The sequence below is a fragment of the Lissotriton helveticus genome, chromosome 7 (assembly GCF_964261635.1).
Source record: "Lissotriton helveticus chromosome 7, aLisHel1.1, whole genome shotgun sequence".
In the NCBI taxonomy this organism is placed as follows: Eukaryota; Metazoa; Chordata; class Amphibia; order Caudata; family Salamandridae; genus Lissotriton; species Lissotriton helveticus.
The window spans coordinates 1,367,281,702-1,367,299,196 of NC_136068.1; the positions used below are offsets into that span (position 1 = coordinate 1,367,281,702).

The 17,495-nt window shown below is 47.1% G+C and overlaps 1 protein-coding gene across 1 annotated transcript in view; it reads left to right on the plus strand.

The window, feature by feature from the left end:
* FBXW10 (F-box and WD repeat domain containing 10) overlaps window positions 1-17,495 on the plus strand; it is a 272,397-nt gene that overhangs the window by 152,184 nt on the left and 102,718 nt on the right. Inside the window, exon 8 of the mRNA XM_078650857.1 lies at window positions 789-910. Within this exon, the coding sequence (XP_078506983.1) occupies window positions 789-910 (122 nt within the window). The remainder of the gene's footprint in view (window positions 1-788; window positions 911-17,495) is intronic.

Below are 17,495 nucleotides of genomic sequence, written 5' to 3' on the forward strand. Positions count from 1 at the left end.
TAGTGATGCCAAGGGTGCACTCACCAGCCAGAAAAATACAGAGTGGAGGGAATGACTTAAAATACTCTTAGACACATTGTACCACAATGCACAACCTCCAATGCTGTCAGATTTTAAACTCATTCTGCAACATTAAAACAAACAACCTGAAACAAGCTGTCAAAACAAGCAAGTGAATAACCTTACTCAGTGATTTATAGGGAAGTGGGTGGAGTATGACCAGCTACCTGTGTGACCTTTACCCTCCAAAATTAAACCTAGACAATGGGCATTACTCTCCGGAATAAAGCCTAGACAATAACTTTGAGCCTTTGCTACCTCACCATTACCATCCAGTAGTAAATAATGGGCTACCCCATATAAGCTTCAATTATTCACTGGACTAACTATGCGTAAACATTGGGCTGCCTTGTACAACCTTCAGTAAAAGGCCTTTACAGGACTAATAACGAGCTGTTTTAAAAAAAAAAAAGGGTTTGTAATAGGCGGTTGCTCTCTAGGACAAGACAGTAGAATATCTGAAGTAGACTTCATTAAGTGTCCACTTCCATTGAGGTTCAAAAACTCAACTTGTGTACGTTTCCGATCCCTATTATCAAGGGTGAAGAAATAGACCAACTCATTTAAGCTTTAGTTACTTGCTCCTAGCTTCTATCTCATGTGAGTTTCACTAACAAGTTAGCAAAGAATAAACTCATCCAAGTATTGAAAAACAATCACTGATTTCTTGTAGCATGAAGTTGATATTAAGATAATGCTACTCTTGTTTGCTCTTGTTCTTTCTTCAGAAAATGGGACTATCATACTGGGGAATGCTTGAAATTCTTTCGAGGTCACACTGGAACAGTAACCTGCCTTGATCTGAAGGAGAACCGATTAGCTTCCGGAGCAAGGGACTGTCAAGTGAAAGGTTAGTGATGTGTTAGTAGAAAGCTCTCAACAATTTGCAATGAATGGTGTGCATGTAGACCTAGAAGTAAAGTTCAAATCAAAATAATTATTTGCCCCTTTCTTAAAATTCTGAAATATGTGGCTGCCACTGTCACTCTTGACTTGTGCCCTTGAACGTCAATTTTGTCTTACTAGTAGTAATATCTCTTCCGGTCCTTTTTTACCATTGTCAGTGTTATTCGTACCCCATTCTCTGGAGCCACGAAGGCAGAACCAGAAAGCAGAGGGGCTGATTTAGAGTTTGGTGGAGAGGGTACTCTGTCCCAATGGTGACAGAGTACCCTCTCTGCCAAACTGAAGGTCCACAAATCTGATTAACAGTTAAACAGACCTTAAGTATCTCAGCGAATTAGCCTATTCCATATTTGTCACTGACAGACTCCTCTGACAGCCCGATGGAGTAAGGACCATTGGAGGTTTGGTGATTCGGCTGCCTCAATTTAGAGTGATGTAAAGGGCAGTTTCTACTCTCCCTTATCACCATGAACAACGTACTAGCATGGAATAGTCACAACATTTAAATGACCACACACCATGGGTGAAATGGCCCACTTTGAGATTTTGTTTTTGAAGAAACAAGAACCTATTAAAAGCAGTCCATCAAACTTTTTTAACTAATTGAAAGGAAATATCTTTACAGCAGTTCCTGTAAATGGCTAGAACCATCCCCTGGGCTTGCAGACAACTATAAATTCGGAGGGTGGGTACTACGTCAGGATGATAAAGAATTTAACTCTGTCGCCCTGATGGAGTACAATCCATACTCTGAAATCTAAATCAGATCCAGAGTTTAAGAGCCTGGTTACCCTTCCCAGTGCCCGCCTCTAGAACCAACTGCAGCATCAAATGAGAGGTTCTTGAGGGGCTAAGGAATGGAACAAGATTTAATGTGGAGTCACCCCAGGCATTTTTGTGAATTAACATGCATTCTTGTGCCATATGGTTATTCTTTTGTCAGTGGCTTTGTCTTTTACACATGTGGCCATGATGCACAGAGCCTTACCATTTTAGATTATGACATTATTTTCATCTGCCTCTTCCTACTTGACAACCATTGGCAAAGTTAAAAATGGTCTTAAGTAAAAACCAACGTCACCATGTTTGGACTATTAGGAAAAATCCTTGAATGCCATGTGAAAAACAGCTAATGACGATTCTGGATGATCATTCGGTCTTGGATTTCTCCCAGTCGGGATTGCGAGCAGCACATAGTACCGAAACTGCTCTATTAGCAGTAACCAAATCTATCTTGTCTTTCTTTGGATGATGGTGCCTCTGCCATCCTGGTATTATTGGACCCCTCAGTGGCTTTCAACACTGTTTCTCATTCAGTTCTGATTAACAGACTGCATTAGATAAGTGTTTAAGAGATTGCCCTGCAGTGGTTAGCTGACTTTCTACAGGATCAGACCCCAAACACTACACTGTGTTGGTTTAAATCTCAGCAGGTTCCTCACGCAAAGGGACTGTCACAAGGCTCATCTCCGAGCCCAATGTAATTTAATATTTATGTTGCTCCGCTGGCACAACTGGTGAGATCCCATGGCTTTGAAGTAATCTCGAACGCCAATAATACGCAGCAATAATACGCAGTTGATCATCACTATAGGACAGGACATCAGGACTCAAGACTTCGCTTTCAAAACTGTATGAAAGATGTTGCTGCCTGGATGGCTGGAAACTGTCTTCAGCTGAATAGTGAGAAGACCGAGATCTTGCTATTTGGCAAAGCACAACAGCGCTGGTCACCGGACTGGTGATTGGCAGAGCTGGGCAGGCACTCAACCCCCAGCCATTCAGTGAAAAAGTTAGGGACTAAAATCGACCAGGAACTGACAATGCAAAGTAGTGTTGCTGCTGTAAGAAAGACTTGTTTGCCCCATGAGCACCCTGAAGAAGAGTTTCCTTTGGCTCCCTTTCACAGCCAGGAAACACTGATCCAGGTGCTGGTTGTCAGTCGCCTGGATTACAGCAATGCCCTGTGATGGCAGTCAAAGATACTCTTCTTACAAGACTTCAGTTCTTACAAAATACAGCTGCCTGACTGCTCTGCAGCATCCCAGCGGGTTCTCCCTCGGCTCTTAATATAAGGTCCTTGAACTGGTTGCCAGTTAGGAAACACATCTGAGATCTCCCTAAGATTATGATGTCAACCAGCGAAATTCCAGGTTGTCGCAGTATCATCTTGCTCAGTTCCAACGACTTGCACCCTACTATCAGTTGCGCTCTTGTCTCAAATATCCAATCGATCCCCACACAGGAGCTAGCCAGCTTCCGTAATCGCTCGAAGAAAATGTCAATGGATTCTTCCTCCCACCGTTTCGCTTGGCGCAGTTTGAAGTGCTCGAAGTCTGGATTGACTTACGGGTCAAAATGCCGATCCAGGGTCCTCACGGCCTCCTGTATCTGGAGTTCTTGAAACAGGTCGTACAGTTCATCTCCCCCCATGAGTAGCATTTTTTCCCCGCTAAAACCTGCCGTCCCTTGCCCGTTCTCCAATCCCTAGGCCTTAGCCAATCGGCCGTAAGGAGGAGGAGTTATAGGTGGGGCCAAGTATAAAATGCCTGTCATACTGCAGGAGCGCAGCGGACAGCCGCAGCAGGCACGCCGACGGGGCGCAGAAGGTCGTACAGTTCATCTCCCCCCATGAGTAGCATCCCGGAACGCTTCACCGCATTGTCCTTTTCCCTGGTCGCTACAAAATAATTTTCCAACTGGCCAATCCATTTTCGCCACCTGGGCCTGCCAGCTGGCTGAAGGGGGAAGCGCCTTCACTGCCATCCTGGAGCTCATTGCGCACCCTACTGCTCCATCCCTTGCAGCCGCCTGCGCTTGAGGGGTGCTCATTGTGGTAGCGTGCAGGCCTTCCTACGCACCCTGGCGAAGACGCGGCTGGAGGAGGCACCTTGCTGTGCACACTTGCGCTCTGCCGCATCCCACCTGCGCTGCCACAGGCCCAGGGGCTTCTCTCCAACTTGAACCTGGCCCAGCATCTACACACCCCCACTCACGAAAAGGGACACACTTTGGACCATAGTTGGTCCCACAATCTCACTTTCGACGCCCATAATCACTCCATGCATTTTGTCAGACCACCACTTGATACAGTTTACAACTACAATCAGTGGTTATAATAAGCCCATTTCCATGGCCGGAGGTGTGATTAGGAAGTGGAAATCCCTAAATAAGGCGGATTTCGTCAACACCTTGGCAAGCTCTCTACCCACCTTCAGCCCTGACGTCAATTCCATGGAAGAGAAAATCTCTGAATGGCTATTGTCAGCAAGCAATGCTCACGTCCCACTCGCCAAATTCTCCTGCGCCCGCCACTTGGAAGCCCACAAATGGTTCACCACCGATCTCAAAAAACAAAAACTCGAGCTGGGCCAAATAGAGAGAAAATGGAGACTAAGGTACTCCTCTGAAGACAAGGAGCAGTTCTCTACAGCCCATAGAGAGTATAAAAAGCCATTTTGAACACAAACGGCTTTCTTCTCTACCAGAATACTAAATGCCCTCAATACATCTAAAGAAATCTTTACGATAGTGAACGACTTGTGCAATGACGAAAGAACTTCGCCTACTCAGGCCCCTACTCAAGAGCTCTGCAACTCCCTGAACAACTTTTTTCTGGACAAAATCTCTTCCATCAAAACCAGCCTCCCTAACACTGACAGCTGGGAACCACTGGAAGATATATCTAGTAACCAATACACACTAGATTTCCTTCCACCTATTTGTCCCAAAATACTATTAAAGCTAATGATCTGTGTTAAATCTGGGTCACCTAATGACAGTTGTCCACCTCATGTCTTAAAAGACATCTTCTCCATCATGCCTCAGAAAGTACGCCCCATCCTCAACGAGTCACTCGCCCAATGAAAGGTTGCTAATGCCTTCAAGAATATGACGGTTGTTCCCCTTATTAAAAAAACCAGGGTCTGACCCCGCAAACCCCTCTAATTACCACCCCATCTCTCTCCACCCCTTCCTGTCTAAAATACTTCCGGGCTGACGACAACCCAGAGTGTAAGTACCAAGCGGGCAGTCGCGTGTGTACAAAATTGACACCGCGTGAAGGTTTCCCGCGTCGTCAGAACCCAAGGAGAGAGCATTTTTCTCTCGCCATGTATTTTTTGCTCCTGTGAAATCTCAGTGAGCCTTCACAGGTAACAACCGTGAGTAACATCTTTTTCACATTAAGAACCTCACGGGTGGGTGCGCCTTAGTGCGCGCATACCACCGGAGGACCACCTTCTTATCGTATTTAGGTCCTGACGAATGCTGAGCGAAATTGCATAATTAGCAGCAGAAACATGTTGACCATTTATCTTAATTAAGGACACAGGTTTCCTAAAACAGAACCTAGTTTGTCCGCTCACACTGTTTTTAATCCAATACGGGTTGGCCTTTATTAAACGTTTTTGTATAGGCTTCAACCTAGTATTTTTTAACTCTGCACTCACAGTTAGATCCACATTTCAGTTAGAGCACTGTTGCACTCAACACCATCCTGCTCCGCTGTAACTCAGGGTTGTAGCACGCTTGGGAGGTACTCGGCCACCCCAGCGGGGACCCTATGATGAAGCATGTCACCAACTAGTGGTGAGTGAGGGTCCTTTTACAAAGAGAAAGACGAGTCTTTCCCTTTTCTTACAAACACACAGGGACATAAGTTGCCTATTGTGTTTGTTTTCTTAATTTGGTTCACCTTTGGTTTTTGGGGGGTACAATAAAATAGAATAAAATTAAAATATTTTTTTCATCCTTTTTCAATGAGTCACTCCTTAGTTGTTTATGATAAAATACTGGAGGCCCATGTGGCCGGGTGCCTGTCCAGCTTCATCGAACGTTCTGACTACTTAGAGCCAAATCAAGCCGGCTTCCGTCCGGCGCACTCAACTGAGCCTGAGGACACTCTCAGAGCAAACGCAGACAGGGGTGACCACCAGGCTCTGGTGCTTCTGGATTTGTCGGCCGCGTTCGACACGGTCGACCATAACATCTTGTTGAACCGTGTCGAGCAGGCTGGCCTGCGAGGATCTGCACTCAGCTGGATCGAATATTTTCTCGCTGATCGCACTAAAGCAGTACGGCTCGGAACTTTGACCGCCCCAAGCTCACCTCCACTTGTGGGGTTCCACAGGGCTCCTCTCTGTCCCCGCTACTGTTTAACCTATATCTCAGGCCCCTGATCCATTCGTTAAAAAACATAAAGATCAGCATTTTTAAATACGCGGACGATCTTCAGCTTATATTCCCACTAGGCTCCCCTGATTCCGCGGCTGAGTTTCAGGCAACAATGCTTCATATCCAGCGCTGGATGGCCATGAACCACCTGAAACTCAACCCAGGCAAGATGGAATTAGTGCTGCCTGGGAAGAGCGAGATTAGCTGGGGCCCGCACTACTGGCCAACGGAACTGGGGCTTCTGCCCACTCCCTCCCCCTCGGTGAAAAGCCTAGGGGTTACCCTCAATGCCAATCTCTCGCTCAGAGGACAGATGGGAGCGGTTATCTCCTCCAGCTTCTACCAACTTCGGAAAATCAAGAAAATCGCCCACCTGCTGACTCATTCAGCCCTCATACAGGTGGTGATAGCTCTGGTACTCTCACGGCTCGATTTCTCGAACTCAATCTGCCTCGGTCTGCAAGCTGGTCTTCTAAAACGACTACAAATTGTCCAGAACCTGGCAGCAAGACTTATCCACATTACAAATGGGGGTGGGGTCGCACACTACTCACACACAAGCGGGATCGCCCCTAAGGACTGTGGTAAGTATAGTTCGTGTTCCACGATGCATCTTCTTTCGATTCTCTGCTATCTTCGCTATCTTCGCCATCCCTGGACACGTGTTTCGGGTATTTACCCCTCATCAGCAGGGATTAGGCCGTGTTCTGGGGTTGCCGGTGGCTGCCAAATATTGCCAGGTTTAGTACCACTCAGACTTATCCACAAACAGCCTAAATGGCTGTCAGCCAGACCTGGGCTGTTGAAACTCCACTGGCTACCGATGGCCCAACGGGCAGCCTTTAAGACTGGATGCTTAGCCTTCAAGGCCTTGCACGGTAACAGCACCAGATTTATAAATAGCATGATCATAAAGTACGCACCCCACGTAGTCTCCGGTCAGCCCACCTGCACCTGTTAACCATTCCCTCCTTCAAACGGAAACGGCAAGGAGGTTGCCGCTTCTCCCACCTAGCCCCCAGAATCTGGAATTCTCTTCCCCTGGTGCTCAGGAGCTATGACAACCTCCTGGGCTTCAGGAAAGCTCTGAAAACATGGCTGTTTGAGCAAGCCTATGCATAGTAACTCCGCTGCGAGACTCATCATGCTCAGCGCCATGAAACCTACGGGTGACCATGCGCTTTATAAGTTGTTATTAACATAACATATTAACATAACATAACACAGTAGCTCTGTTTGTGCTATCACTAACCTGCCCTGACGTCACCCTTTATTTATACCTCCTGGTCCGCGCCCGGCCCAGGAGGTTGATTACAACAAAGTATGGGAGATGCCGGGTGGCTCACTACAGAGTATGGGAGATGCCGGGTGACTCACTACACCTGAACACGTTAAAAATGGAAGGCAACGTGCAAGTAAATGTAACGTGCTCTGATAATGCGCAGCTGCTGTCTCAAGTCCATCAACTCCACCCACAAGAAGGTATGCAATGAAGAGTCCCAGCATTACTCACTGCAGTGTATGTTGTCATTGTCCTCAGGGATGTTACACTTTCCGTGACCTCCTGTAAACCTCCGTTAAGAAGCCGGCGGCCTGCAGGTCAGCCTGGAATGGCATGTGAACCCCGGGTGCGCTCTCTCGCTGCACACTGAATGGCGCTGTGTGGCAAAACCGTCTGACGACAGGCCACATGAAACCAGTTCAAAACACCCCACCCCCAAGAAAGGAACTCCAAAGCGCAGAAGGAAGCTACACAAAGCTCTGTTTACTGCGAAGGGGTGCAGGGTGAGGGAGGAGAAGGGATAGTGTGGCCTGCAAAGATTGAGATTCTAGACTCTCTCAGACAGACGCCACGGGTGGATGCCCTGAATGAGACCTCTAGCAATGGAATGCACCTAAAATCCTAGTATTTTCATTCTGCAAACCACAGAAAACACAAAAAAATCTTATCTATGAAGGTCTTTTAATGACCGCGGATTTTATTTAATGCTGTTGTTCTGCCATCGCGGTCTCGCCTGTCACAGTGAAAAACAACCGCGGCCATGAATGTTAAAGCGACGCGCACTTGTGGAGGTGGGGTGTAGGGGACATGCATGGGGACCAGACACACACAGCTTTTCCCTTGAGAGCGAGCAGCGGCACCATCTGTTTTGAAGATAATTACTAACAGATGGCGACGCTGCTTGCTCCCGCAAGGGAAATGCCAAACGTGCACGCATTGCAATACAAAGCAATGTAAAACGTGCATGCATTTAGGCAAAAGTGGTGATCGATTGCTAAAGGTCCCCTCTTAAGCAGCACTTGCGCCCTGCATAGGCGAGACCTAAAAAGGGTGAGTAGCCCATTCATACCGGTGCTAGAAGTAGCACACCAAGTGAGGAGAGTGACAGGAGGGTAATAGTAACTTTCAGCAGAGTTATGTTCCCTGTAAGCCCCTTGGACATGTAGTTCAGGTGGTAACAGTTGGTTCCATGCAAAAAATAGTGGGGTTTTTTAGTTCTTTTTATTGTTTACAAAAATCAACAGTATAGATTTCACAGCTATTGTAAACATAGCATCACAGTGATCGTTAACGTGGAACACAAAAGTTAATTTCAATAAGTAACTCTTCTCTTGGTTAAAGTTATTCTGCATATTAAAGTTCTGATTTGTCTGAGGAGAGCTGCGACAGTAATCTGGGCGGTACACATATATCCCCCCTGTATGCATTCCATTTACCCCATATTTGCATTCACTTTCTCAGGCACCCTATTGTTACATATATCGTTTTCTCCCCGAACATGCACCAGTCCATATGGCTCTCCCATTCCGCCAATATCGTGACTGCTAGTGTCTCCCATTTTCTTGCGATGTTTCTCTTAGCGACCATCAGACCCAACGTCACCCATGTTCTTTCTTTACTCCTCAAATCTGTTGGTTCTCATATGTGTAACAGACATCGTTTGGCCTCAGATGTTATTCTCTCTCCCATTACCTCGCCCGTGCACAAGACAACCTCACTCCAGTACCTACCAATGTATGTGCATTCCCATATTATATGGAAGAACGTGCCCTCTCTGCCACATAGTTTTCTACAGCTAGGGTTGTCTCTATATCTCATCTTGAGCAGGGATGGCCCGTGATGTATATCCTACGCAATATTTTCAACTGCACCAATTTTAGTTTAGAAGATAGTGCCACCACCTTTGGGGATGCCAGTGCTTCCTGACAGTCCTCCTCTTCCAGCCTCGCAAAGTCTCTCTCCCTGTGGAAGATGGTCAGGTGAATGATTGATCAGTTTTGAGTAAGTCAGGGATATTGCTTTTCTTGGCATAAATCTGTCCAGAAGTCTGTCCTTGAGAGGGGAGGCTTCAGGAGGGGTCTCTCCCCTAGGGATCGTTGTCTGCAAAGCATGTCGTACCTGCAGATTCCGGAATCTCTCAGTTTCTGCCAGTTCATAATTCGACTGGGGAGTCGCGAACTGTACTACCCTCCCTTTTTCCCAAAGATCTCCCACCCGAGAGATCCCAATGGTATCCCATTTATCAAAACCCTTCGTTCTCCAAAGGGAGCCCAATTGTTCCGTATCCCACAGCGGGGTGGTTAGTGTTATGGTCTTTGCCCATCCCATACTCTTGTGAATCGAATGCCACACCTGAACAGAATGCTTTGAGGGGCGAGTTAGATGGAATTTTATGGGCCTGGAATACAATGCCCGTGTGTGATTGCTACAGGGTAAGAGCCATCTATCCATAGCATATCCCGGGTAATTCTGGGATCAGTATATACAATTATTAATGGCAGCTAGTTGTGCCGCCCAGTAATATTTTTTAATATTTGGCAACCCGATTCCCCTATCGTACCAGCCTTTTACTAACTTTGGGAATGAAATTCGTTGTGGACTATTCCCCCAACGCAACGTTCTCTGTGTACTTTTTACCATTCTGCAGTATGATGTGGGTACATAGTCAGGTGAATTCTGAAGGACATACAAGAAGCGAGGCAACAACATAATTTTCAAGAGTGCCACTCTGCCTAGTAGCGACAAGGGTAGAGACCTCCAGTGCTCCACGTCGTGTCTCTGCCGCTGTAGCGGCGGCAACAAATTAGACGTGTGATACAATTTGGGATCTTTGGTAATGAACAATCCTAGATATTTAAATCCTTCTGTCGCTATCGCGACCTTGCAGTCTTTAGGCAGGGCAGCCAGGCTTCCCTTTAACACAAATATGAGCGATTTTGACCAATTAATAGTGTATCAGGAGTAGGTACAGAAATTAGTAAAGATGTTAAGAACTCAATGTAGGGATATCTCTGAAGAGGCCAGATACAACAAGATGTCATCTGCATAGAGCGAGATGCGATCCTCCCACTCCTCTGTCCAGCGTAATCCCCGGATTATGTGATCTTTCCGGAACCAATAGGCTAGGGGCTCTAGGGTGAGCACAAATAAAAGCAAGGACAAGAGGCAACCCTGTTGCGTCCCCCTATGGAGATGGAAAACAGCTGTTTTTCTTATTGTTAACTACAACTTGCACTAGGGGGTCAGCATATAAGAGTAGGACCCAGCTAATAAATTTAGGACTGAACCCAAGCTTCTCCAGGACGGTAAAGGGATATGTCCATTCTATTGTGTCAAACGCCATGTAGCATCCAGGGATATCACCGTCGCCTCTTGTAGTATGGTATCAACCCTTCCCATTACTCCATGCAAACTGCGTAAGTTTAAAGATGTATTTCTTGATGGCATAAATCTCGACTGGTCAGGGTGGCCCAATCCTAAAATAACCTGGACCATCCTGGTGGCCAGCAATTTGGCCAGGATTTTGGCCTCTGCATTCAGCAGCGAAATAGGTCGATATGATGCACATCTATTTTGGGGTTTTCCATCCTTATGTATCACTACCAAAGTGGCTATTCTTTGGTCTTGTGGGAGGAGCCCCATCTCAAGACTCTCCTCATACATTGTCTTAACGTGGAGGGCTATTCTATCTGGCCGCAGCTTGTAGAGCTCGATTGGGAGGTCATTTGGGCCCAACGCCTTCCCAGTCTGAGAACGTAAGGCCTGAGCTATTTAGTCCTGAGCAAGGTCACTCTCAAGCAGAGTTCTATCCTCTTTCGCTAGCGCTGGTAGACACATTTCAGACAACAACTCCCTCACTTCATTTTCTTGCCTAGTGATCCTGGATGAATACAGTTGTTCATAATACTTGGCGAATTGGTTCGCAATAACTTGTGTATTCGTAAGAAATCCCCTAGAATCCGCTAGTAGCTCTCTGACAAGCCGGCTCACCAGTTCTCTCCTGTCTAGCTAGGCAAAAATGTCCCTGCTTTGTCCCCTAGCTCATATATACGTCCCAGCTTGTGCCTATTCAATGTTCTAGCCATGTCTCTCGCCTCACGCCTGTACTCTTCTTTCTTTAGATTGAGAATATGGGCCAGATGTAGGTAAATCATATTTACCAACTCTTAAATACCGAATTTTACCGATTCAGTATTTAAGAGTCGGTAAATATGAAGGGGGGAGATGTAGGTATTACAGATTCTGTAAATACCGAATCTTTAAGATTCGGTATTTACCAAATCTGTAAATACCGAATCGGTATTGCCCATTGATTCCTATGGGCCTTGAAGCCCATAGGAATCAATGGGCAATACCGATTCTGTAATTACAGAATCGGTAAATACCGAATTAGGCAAAGGTGCAGGGGGTGTCACTTTGACACCCTCTGGCACCCCAAAAATAGGCATGTGCGCCATGTGGCACACAGACATGCCCTAAGGGCATGTCTGTCTGTCACATGGCTAGGTGTGCATGCACACATGTGCATGCACACCTGAATTCGGTATTTTAACACCCAATTGGATTGTGTGTTAAAATACCGAATTTGTAGGGCCTTTGGGACTCAGAAGAGTCCCACCTACATCTGGGAATTACCGAATCGGTAAAAATACCGATTCGGTATTTTACAGAATCGGTAAATTTACCGAATCGGTAAATTTACCGATTCTGTAAAATAATGCCCCTACATACCAATTCTTGAATACCGCTCTGTAATGGCCGAAAATACAGATTTTCGGCCGTTACCGACCGACCTACATCTGGCCCTATATGTCTTATCCCGTTCATCTGATATAATGAGTTCACTCTCTAATTTCAGTGTATCTTCTTCTAGCCGGAGTAGTCCAGCATTTTGTTCCAATTTTTTTTTACCGCTATCAGGGACACTGCATGACCCAGTATCACTGTTTTGAAGGCTTCCCAGAGGATCTGGGCTTAATGGACACCTCCTTCATTCTCACTAAAATAGTGATCTATTTCTTGAGTAATCTTCAGTTTAATCTTAGGGTTTAGGAGATGCCAGGAATGAATTGGGGCCACTCTAGTACTATGACCTTTCCTAATCTCCACTTGCGCCTATATTGGGGAGTGGTCTGATATGCCCCTCACTAGATGTCGGTTCTCCTTATCATATCGTACCTGATCCACCCGGGGGAAAGAATATAGTCGATTCACGAGAGACTGTTGTGGGCTCCAGATTGAAATGTACAATGTGTCTCTGTGGGATGGTGTACTCTAGATGTATCTCCCATGGTGTTGGACTTGGCCCTTCTGGCAGGTTCACCCCTAAACGTTTTGCTTTTAATTGTGACCTGGTGTTAGTTATTTTTGGCTTCTGCGCACTTTAACACTGTGTCCCAAAGTAAAGTGTGTGCGTACTCTGAGTGCATGTTTTGTGATTGGCCTGCCCTCCCTTAGGAATGCATCGGGAATGTGTGTGTCCATGGTAGTTCCTGATGCGTGGGGAGTGCAGGGTCGAGTTTGGTATGTGCAAACTCGTGAGAGTATATGCTACACGATGATGTGTGCAGATTTACTGTGTCTAGTGTGGAAGTGCCACTTCTAGAAGTTGGCATGTCTGTGTCATAAACGTGAATTGACTGTCTGGCTTGTGATTGGCTGGAGCTGGCTTGTGTGCCTGGGTCAGGAGTCAGGATGGGTCTGCCCCGGTGGTGAATAGAGAGATTTACATCCAGATGGGTGGGAGGAGTGCACCTGGGACCTGAATAGGGCTGGGCCTTCCCTACACAATGCTGGCTCCGCCCCCTGTGGTGCGACTGATGTCCCTAGCCTGTCCAGTGAATGGGGAGAGGGGCTGAGCACAACAGAGTGCTCCAGAACCAGCTGCGTCTGGTTTTCTCCCCACCCTGCAGCCAAAGACAAAGGAATATGTGTATAAAAGATGGGCTGTGACCCCATGAAAATGTTCTCTTCCTGATCCTGTGGGGCTGGAGAAAACGTGTAGGAAAGACAGCTGCAGCAGTCCGTGAGCCTCGCGGGCTCCAGGACGAATATCCGGTCCCGAGGAGAGGGACCGGGTGAAGCGCGGGCTGTAGGTAGCGCGGGCTCCCATGCTTGGAGAGAGCCCCGCCCTCTGACGAGGAAGGTCCCAGCCGTCAGTGAAGTGCTGTTGTCAGCGAGGCTTCCCGAGTGAAGGGAGAGCCCCGCAGCCCAGGAGAAGAGCCGCTCCAGGAAGCAGTGCCGAAAGAGGAGCCCCCGCCACAGGTCCCGGTGAGTGGGGCTGTGTTGTGCCACTTTTTGGGGGCTACATGCGCTCCATAGTGCGGCTGGCCCAAGCGGATTGACCCGGCCCATCTCCAGAGCGGGCCCCCCTTTTCGGGCCGCTTCAGCGTGTAGGGGGCATTTGGTGTTCAGAGCCCTGTGGCTCCAGCGTTAGTGGCAGCATTTTAGTCCGGAGCCCACGAGGCTCCATGGGGGCATTGTTATTTCGAGCCCATGAGGCTCCAACGATTGCGGGGGCATTCTTTATCTAGAGCCTGCAAGGCTCCCACATTGTTTTGGGCCCTATTGTTTATTTGAGAGCCCCAGAGGAGAGCCAGGAGGCACGAGCCAGGCTCCGTTCCCCATCTGCCCACCACTTAGTGGGCAGCTGCATCGTTTAGGCCTGTTGCGCATTCTTCTTTGGCTGCCTGCGCAGCCAGACCAGACATTCTGGACATTGGGCTTGTGAGCCCCTGAGAGGCCAAGTTGGCCTGGGGTCAGTTATATGATTTTTGGTGCAAATGTGATTACTTGCCTAATGTGATCTATGCATAATATGCAATGCCTTTATGCCTATACCTCTACATGTGTTTTTCATGCCTAGGAGGTAGTTTTACCTAGTATAGTTATGCTAATGAGTTCATGGTTCCCTGCGTGATATATGCCTAAGGTGGTTAGGATTGCATAGTGTGTACCTACCCTTTGTACCAGTGGTTACTGGTTGTGTTCTACACTTGTTCTTTGGTACTTCAATTATCCTATGTTCTAAGTGCTATTCCTACAAAGTGCTATTTCTACAAAGTGCTAGTTCTACTAAGTGCTATTCCTGACAGTGGTCCACGTGGCCCTGCCCGGTATTTATAATCCCCTGTAAATACTGCCCAGTGCCAGTTGCCACAGTGTAATTATGTGATTATGATCTAATGTGTTTATGGTAATACAAAGGCTATTTTTATATATAACCTTGTGTGGAGTTCCTTTTGTGGGGGGCCTGGGATGTTGTTGCTGGTGGATGCGTGCGCAAATGCTTCACACATTGCCTCCGGGATCAGCCTTACTGCTCGTGTCACGTTGCCAAGGGGGTGAGCAGGGGTTATCTTTGGAGTGTAACTTCCTTTCCCTAACTAGAGTGGTGGTTTCTGCCTGGCTCTGGCGCAAGTCTTAGCCAACCAGAGATCCCATTTCTAACACATGGCAAGTAAAGTAAGTAAGTAAGTAAAGTTTTTTATTGCACAATTATTTAAAATCATTGCAATATACAGAAGTACAAAAAGATGGTAGTAAAAACATTCGAGGCTATTAAAACTAAAACAGTGAATGGGTGGGAAGGGAAAGTAAAAAGACAGTCAACACATGGCATGTAGAAAATGTGGGAGCTGCCGCCCTGATGGAGCTATATACCTTGGTGGATAACAATCTAATCTCCCCAACATCACAGAGTTAAGGTATCCCCCTATTACTAATTTCCCACTGGGGAACGTTAGCATTACTTTCCCCAGGTCTCTGAATGCAGCTTCTTGCAATCCTGGCGTTGAGTACATTTAAATTGTGGTGATTACTTCGCCCTCCCACTTTCCAGATACCACCGTGAATCGCCCCAAGTTATCGGTGCAGACATGGTCTAATGTCATGGGGAAATACTGTTTCTTCATTATACCCACTCCCCGCGAACCCGTGGTGAACCCAGAGTGTGCTGCTAATTGATAGCCTCATCTAGCTAGGGCCTGGAGTAGCACAACCTCGGGGGCATGTCGTTTAATGAACTACAATATGATCCCTCTCTTGAGTTTATCTCGCAACCCATTAACATTCCAGGACAGGAGCCTGAATATGTTCTCGCCTATGGTGTCCATGGCACTGTTCCTTACTCCCCATCGAGTGTGGCTTCCAACCCTGTCCCCACGCCGAACTTATTTAACCAAGGGTGCTGACCATAGTCAATTAGTTCCACTGAACCTGCTCCCCACCCATTGTCCTGCTTGTGTCCCTGTCCACTGTATTTGAATCTGTAGCAAACAAACACTATAACAATTACAAAACCCCCATTACCCCCCTCCCCGCTCTCCTGCACTCTGGGCTTGAAACTGCCCATGTCCCCAACTATGCAGAGTGCCTGTCGCCTTATGTGTAACTAACTAAAGGTAATGTTAGGGGGAGGCCCCAGGGGGACTCCCCGGTCCCCACCCCACCCATCAATGTATCCTCATGTCTGAATCACTCATCAGTTTTAGTTTGATAGAGTCACTCATCATTCTGGTGCAATTAAGTCGAGCTGTGGCGTTGAGTCTGCCTGTCCCTCAGCCATGTGTGCCAGTCGCCTCGGTCTCCTTTGATGAGGGATCGTTCCACCTGCCTTGTTGTAGAGGTATAGTGTTCGAGAAGTGATCTTTTCCTTTTCTTGGATTGTGATCCCTTGCCGGTTTCTATCCCTGCAGCCAATCTACCACTAATTCCTGCGTTTCAAAAAACCAGGACCTTCCCTCCGCCTCGACTCTAAGCTTCGCTGGGAATGACATTGAGTATTGGATACCCTTATCACGCAGATGCCTCTTAACCTCCAAAAAGGTCCTCCTTTTTTTCTGGACTGTGATCGTAAAGTCAGGGTAGAAGGTGACCCTGCTGTTGTCAAACTTATTTGGCAGAGTCGTGTGGGCAGTTTGTAATATGATATCTTGATCCCTAAAATGTAGAAGTCTCACCAATAGGGGCCTGGGGGGGGGAGGGCACCCGGTTTCAGCCTACCTCCAGGAATCTGGTGCGCTCTTTCTACTGTAAAAAATGTGCAATGGGTCTTTGGTTTCATATAGTCGCGGATAAGTGTTTCGACAAAGAGGTCAGTTGCTGGCCCCTCCGCCTTCTCAGGGACCCCAAGTATCCTGATATTATTTCTACATGTTTTTTGGAAAAGGGGAGTGGTGATGGACAGAGTTTCTGAATGATGCAGAATACTCTTACCAAGTCAATAGATCATGGTTTTAATCCATCACCATTTTTTAGCTCACTGCACCATCCCAGCTCAGAACCTGGCTATATGCAAATTACTCTGTTCCTGTCCCAGTGCATGATGGGAACAGGGCAAACCAAACTACCAAGCCAATTCTTATACTGGGAAGGAAACAAGCTTCCGGGGACCGGTTTCTGGCATCACAGCCTTCTTCGGCCCGGCTTGCTTGAATCCTGATGGTGCAATGAGCAAGGGACTCACGTCTGAGTATACCCTCCCACACATAGTGTGGATAAAACCGATTTTGGAAAAGGGGGGTGGTGATGGACAGAGTTTCTGAATGATGCAGAATACTCTTACCAAGTCAATAGATCATGGTTTTAATCCATCACCGTTTTTTAGCTCACTGCACCATCCCAGCTCAGAACCTGGCTGTATGCAAATTAGTCTGTTCCTGTCCCAGTGCATGATGGGAACAGGGCAAACCAAACTACCAAGCCAATTCTTATACTGGGAAGGAAACAAGCGTCCGGGGACCGGTTTCTGGCATCACAGCCTTCTTCGGCCCGGCATGCTTGAATCCTGATGGTGCAATGAGAAAGGGACTCACGTCTGAGTATACCCTCCCACACATAGTGTGGATAAAACCGATTTTGGAAAAGGGGGGTGGTGATGGACAGAGTTTCTGAATGATGCAGAATACTCTTACCAAGTCAATAGATCATGGTTTTAATCCATCACCGTTTTTTAGCTCACTGCACCATTCCAGCTCAGAACCTGGCTATATGCAAATTAGTCTGTTCCTGTCCCAGTGCATGATGGGAACAGGGCAAACCAAACTACCAAGCCAATTCTTATACTGGGAAG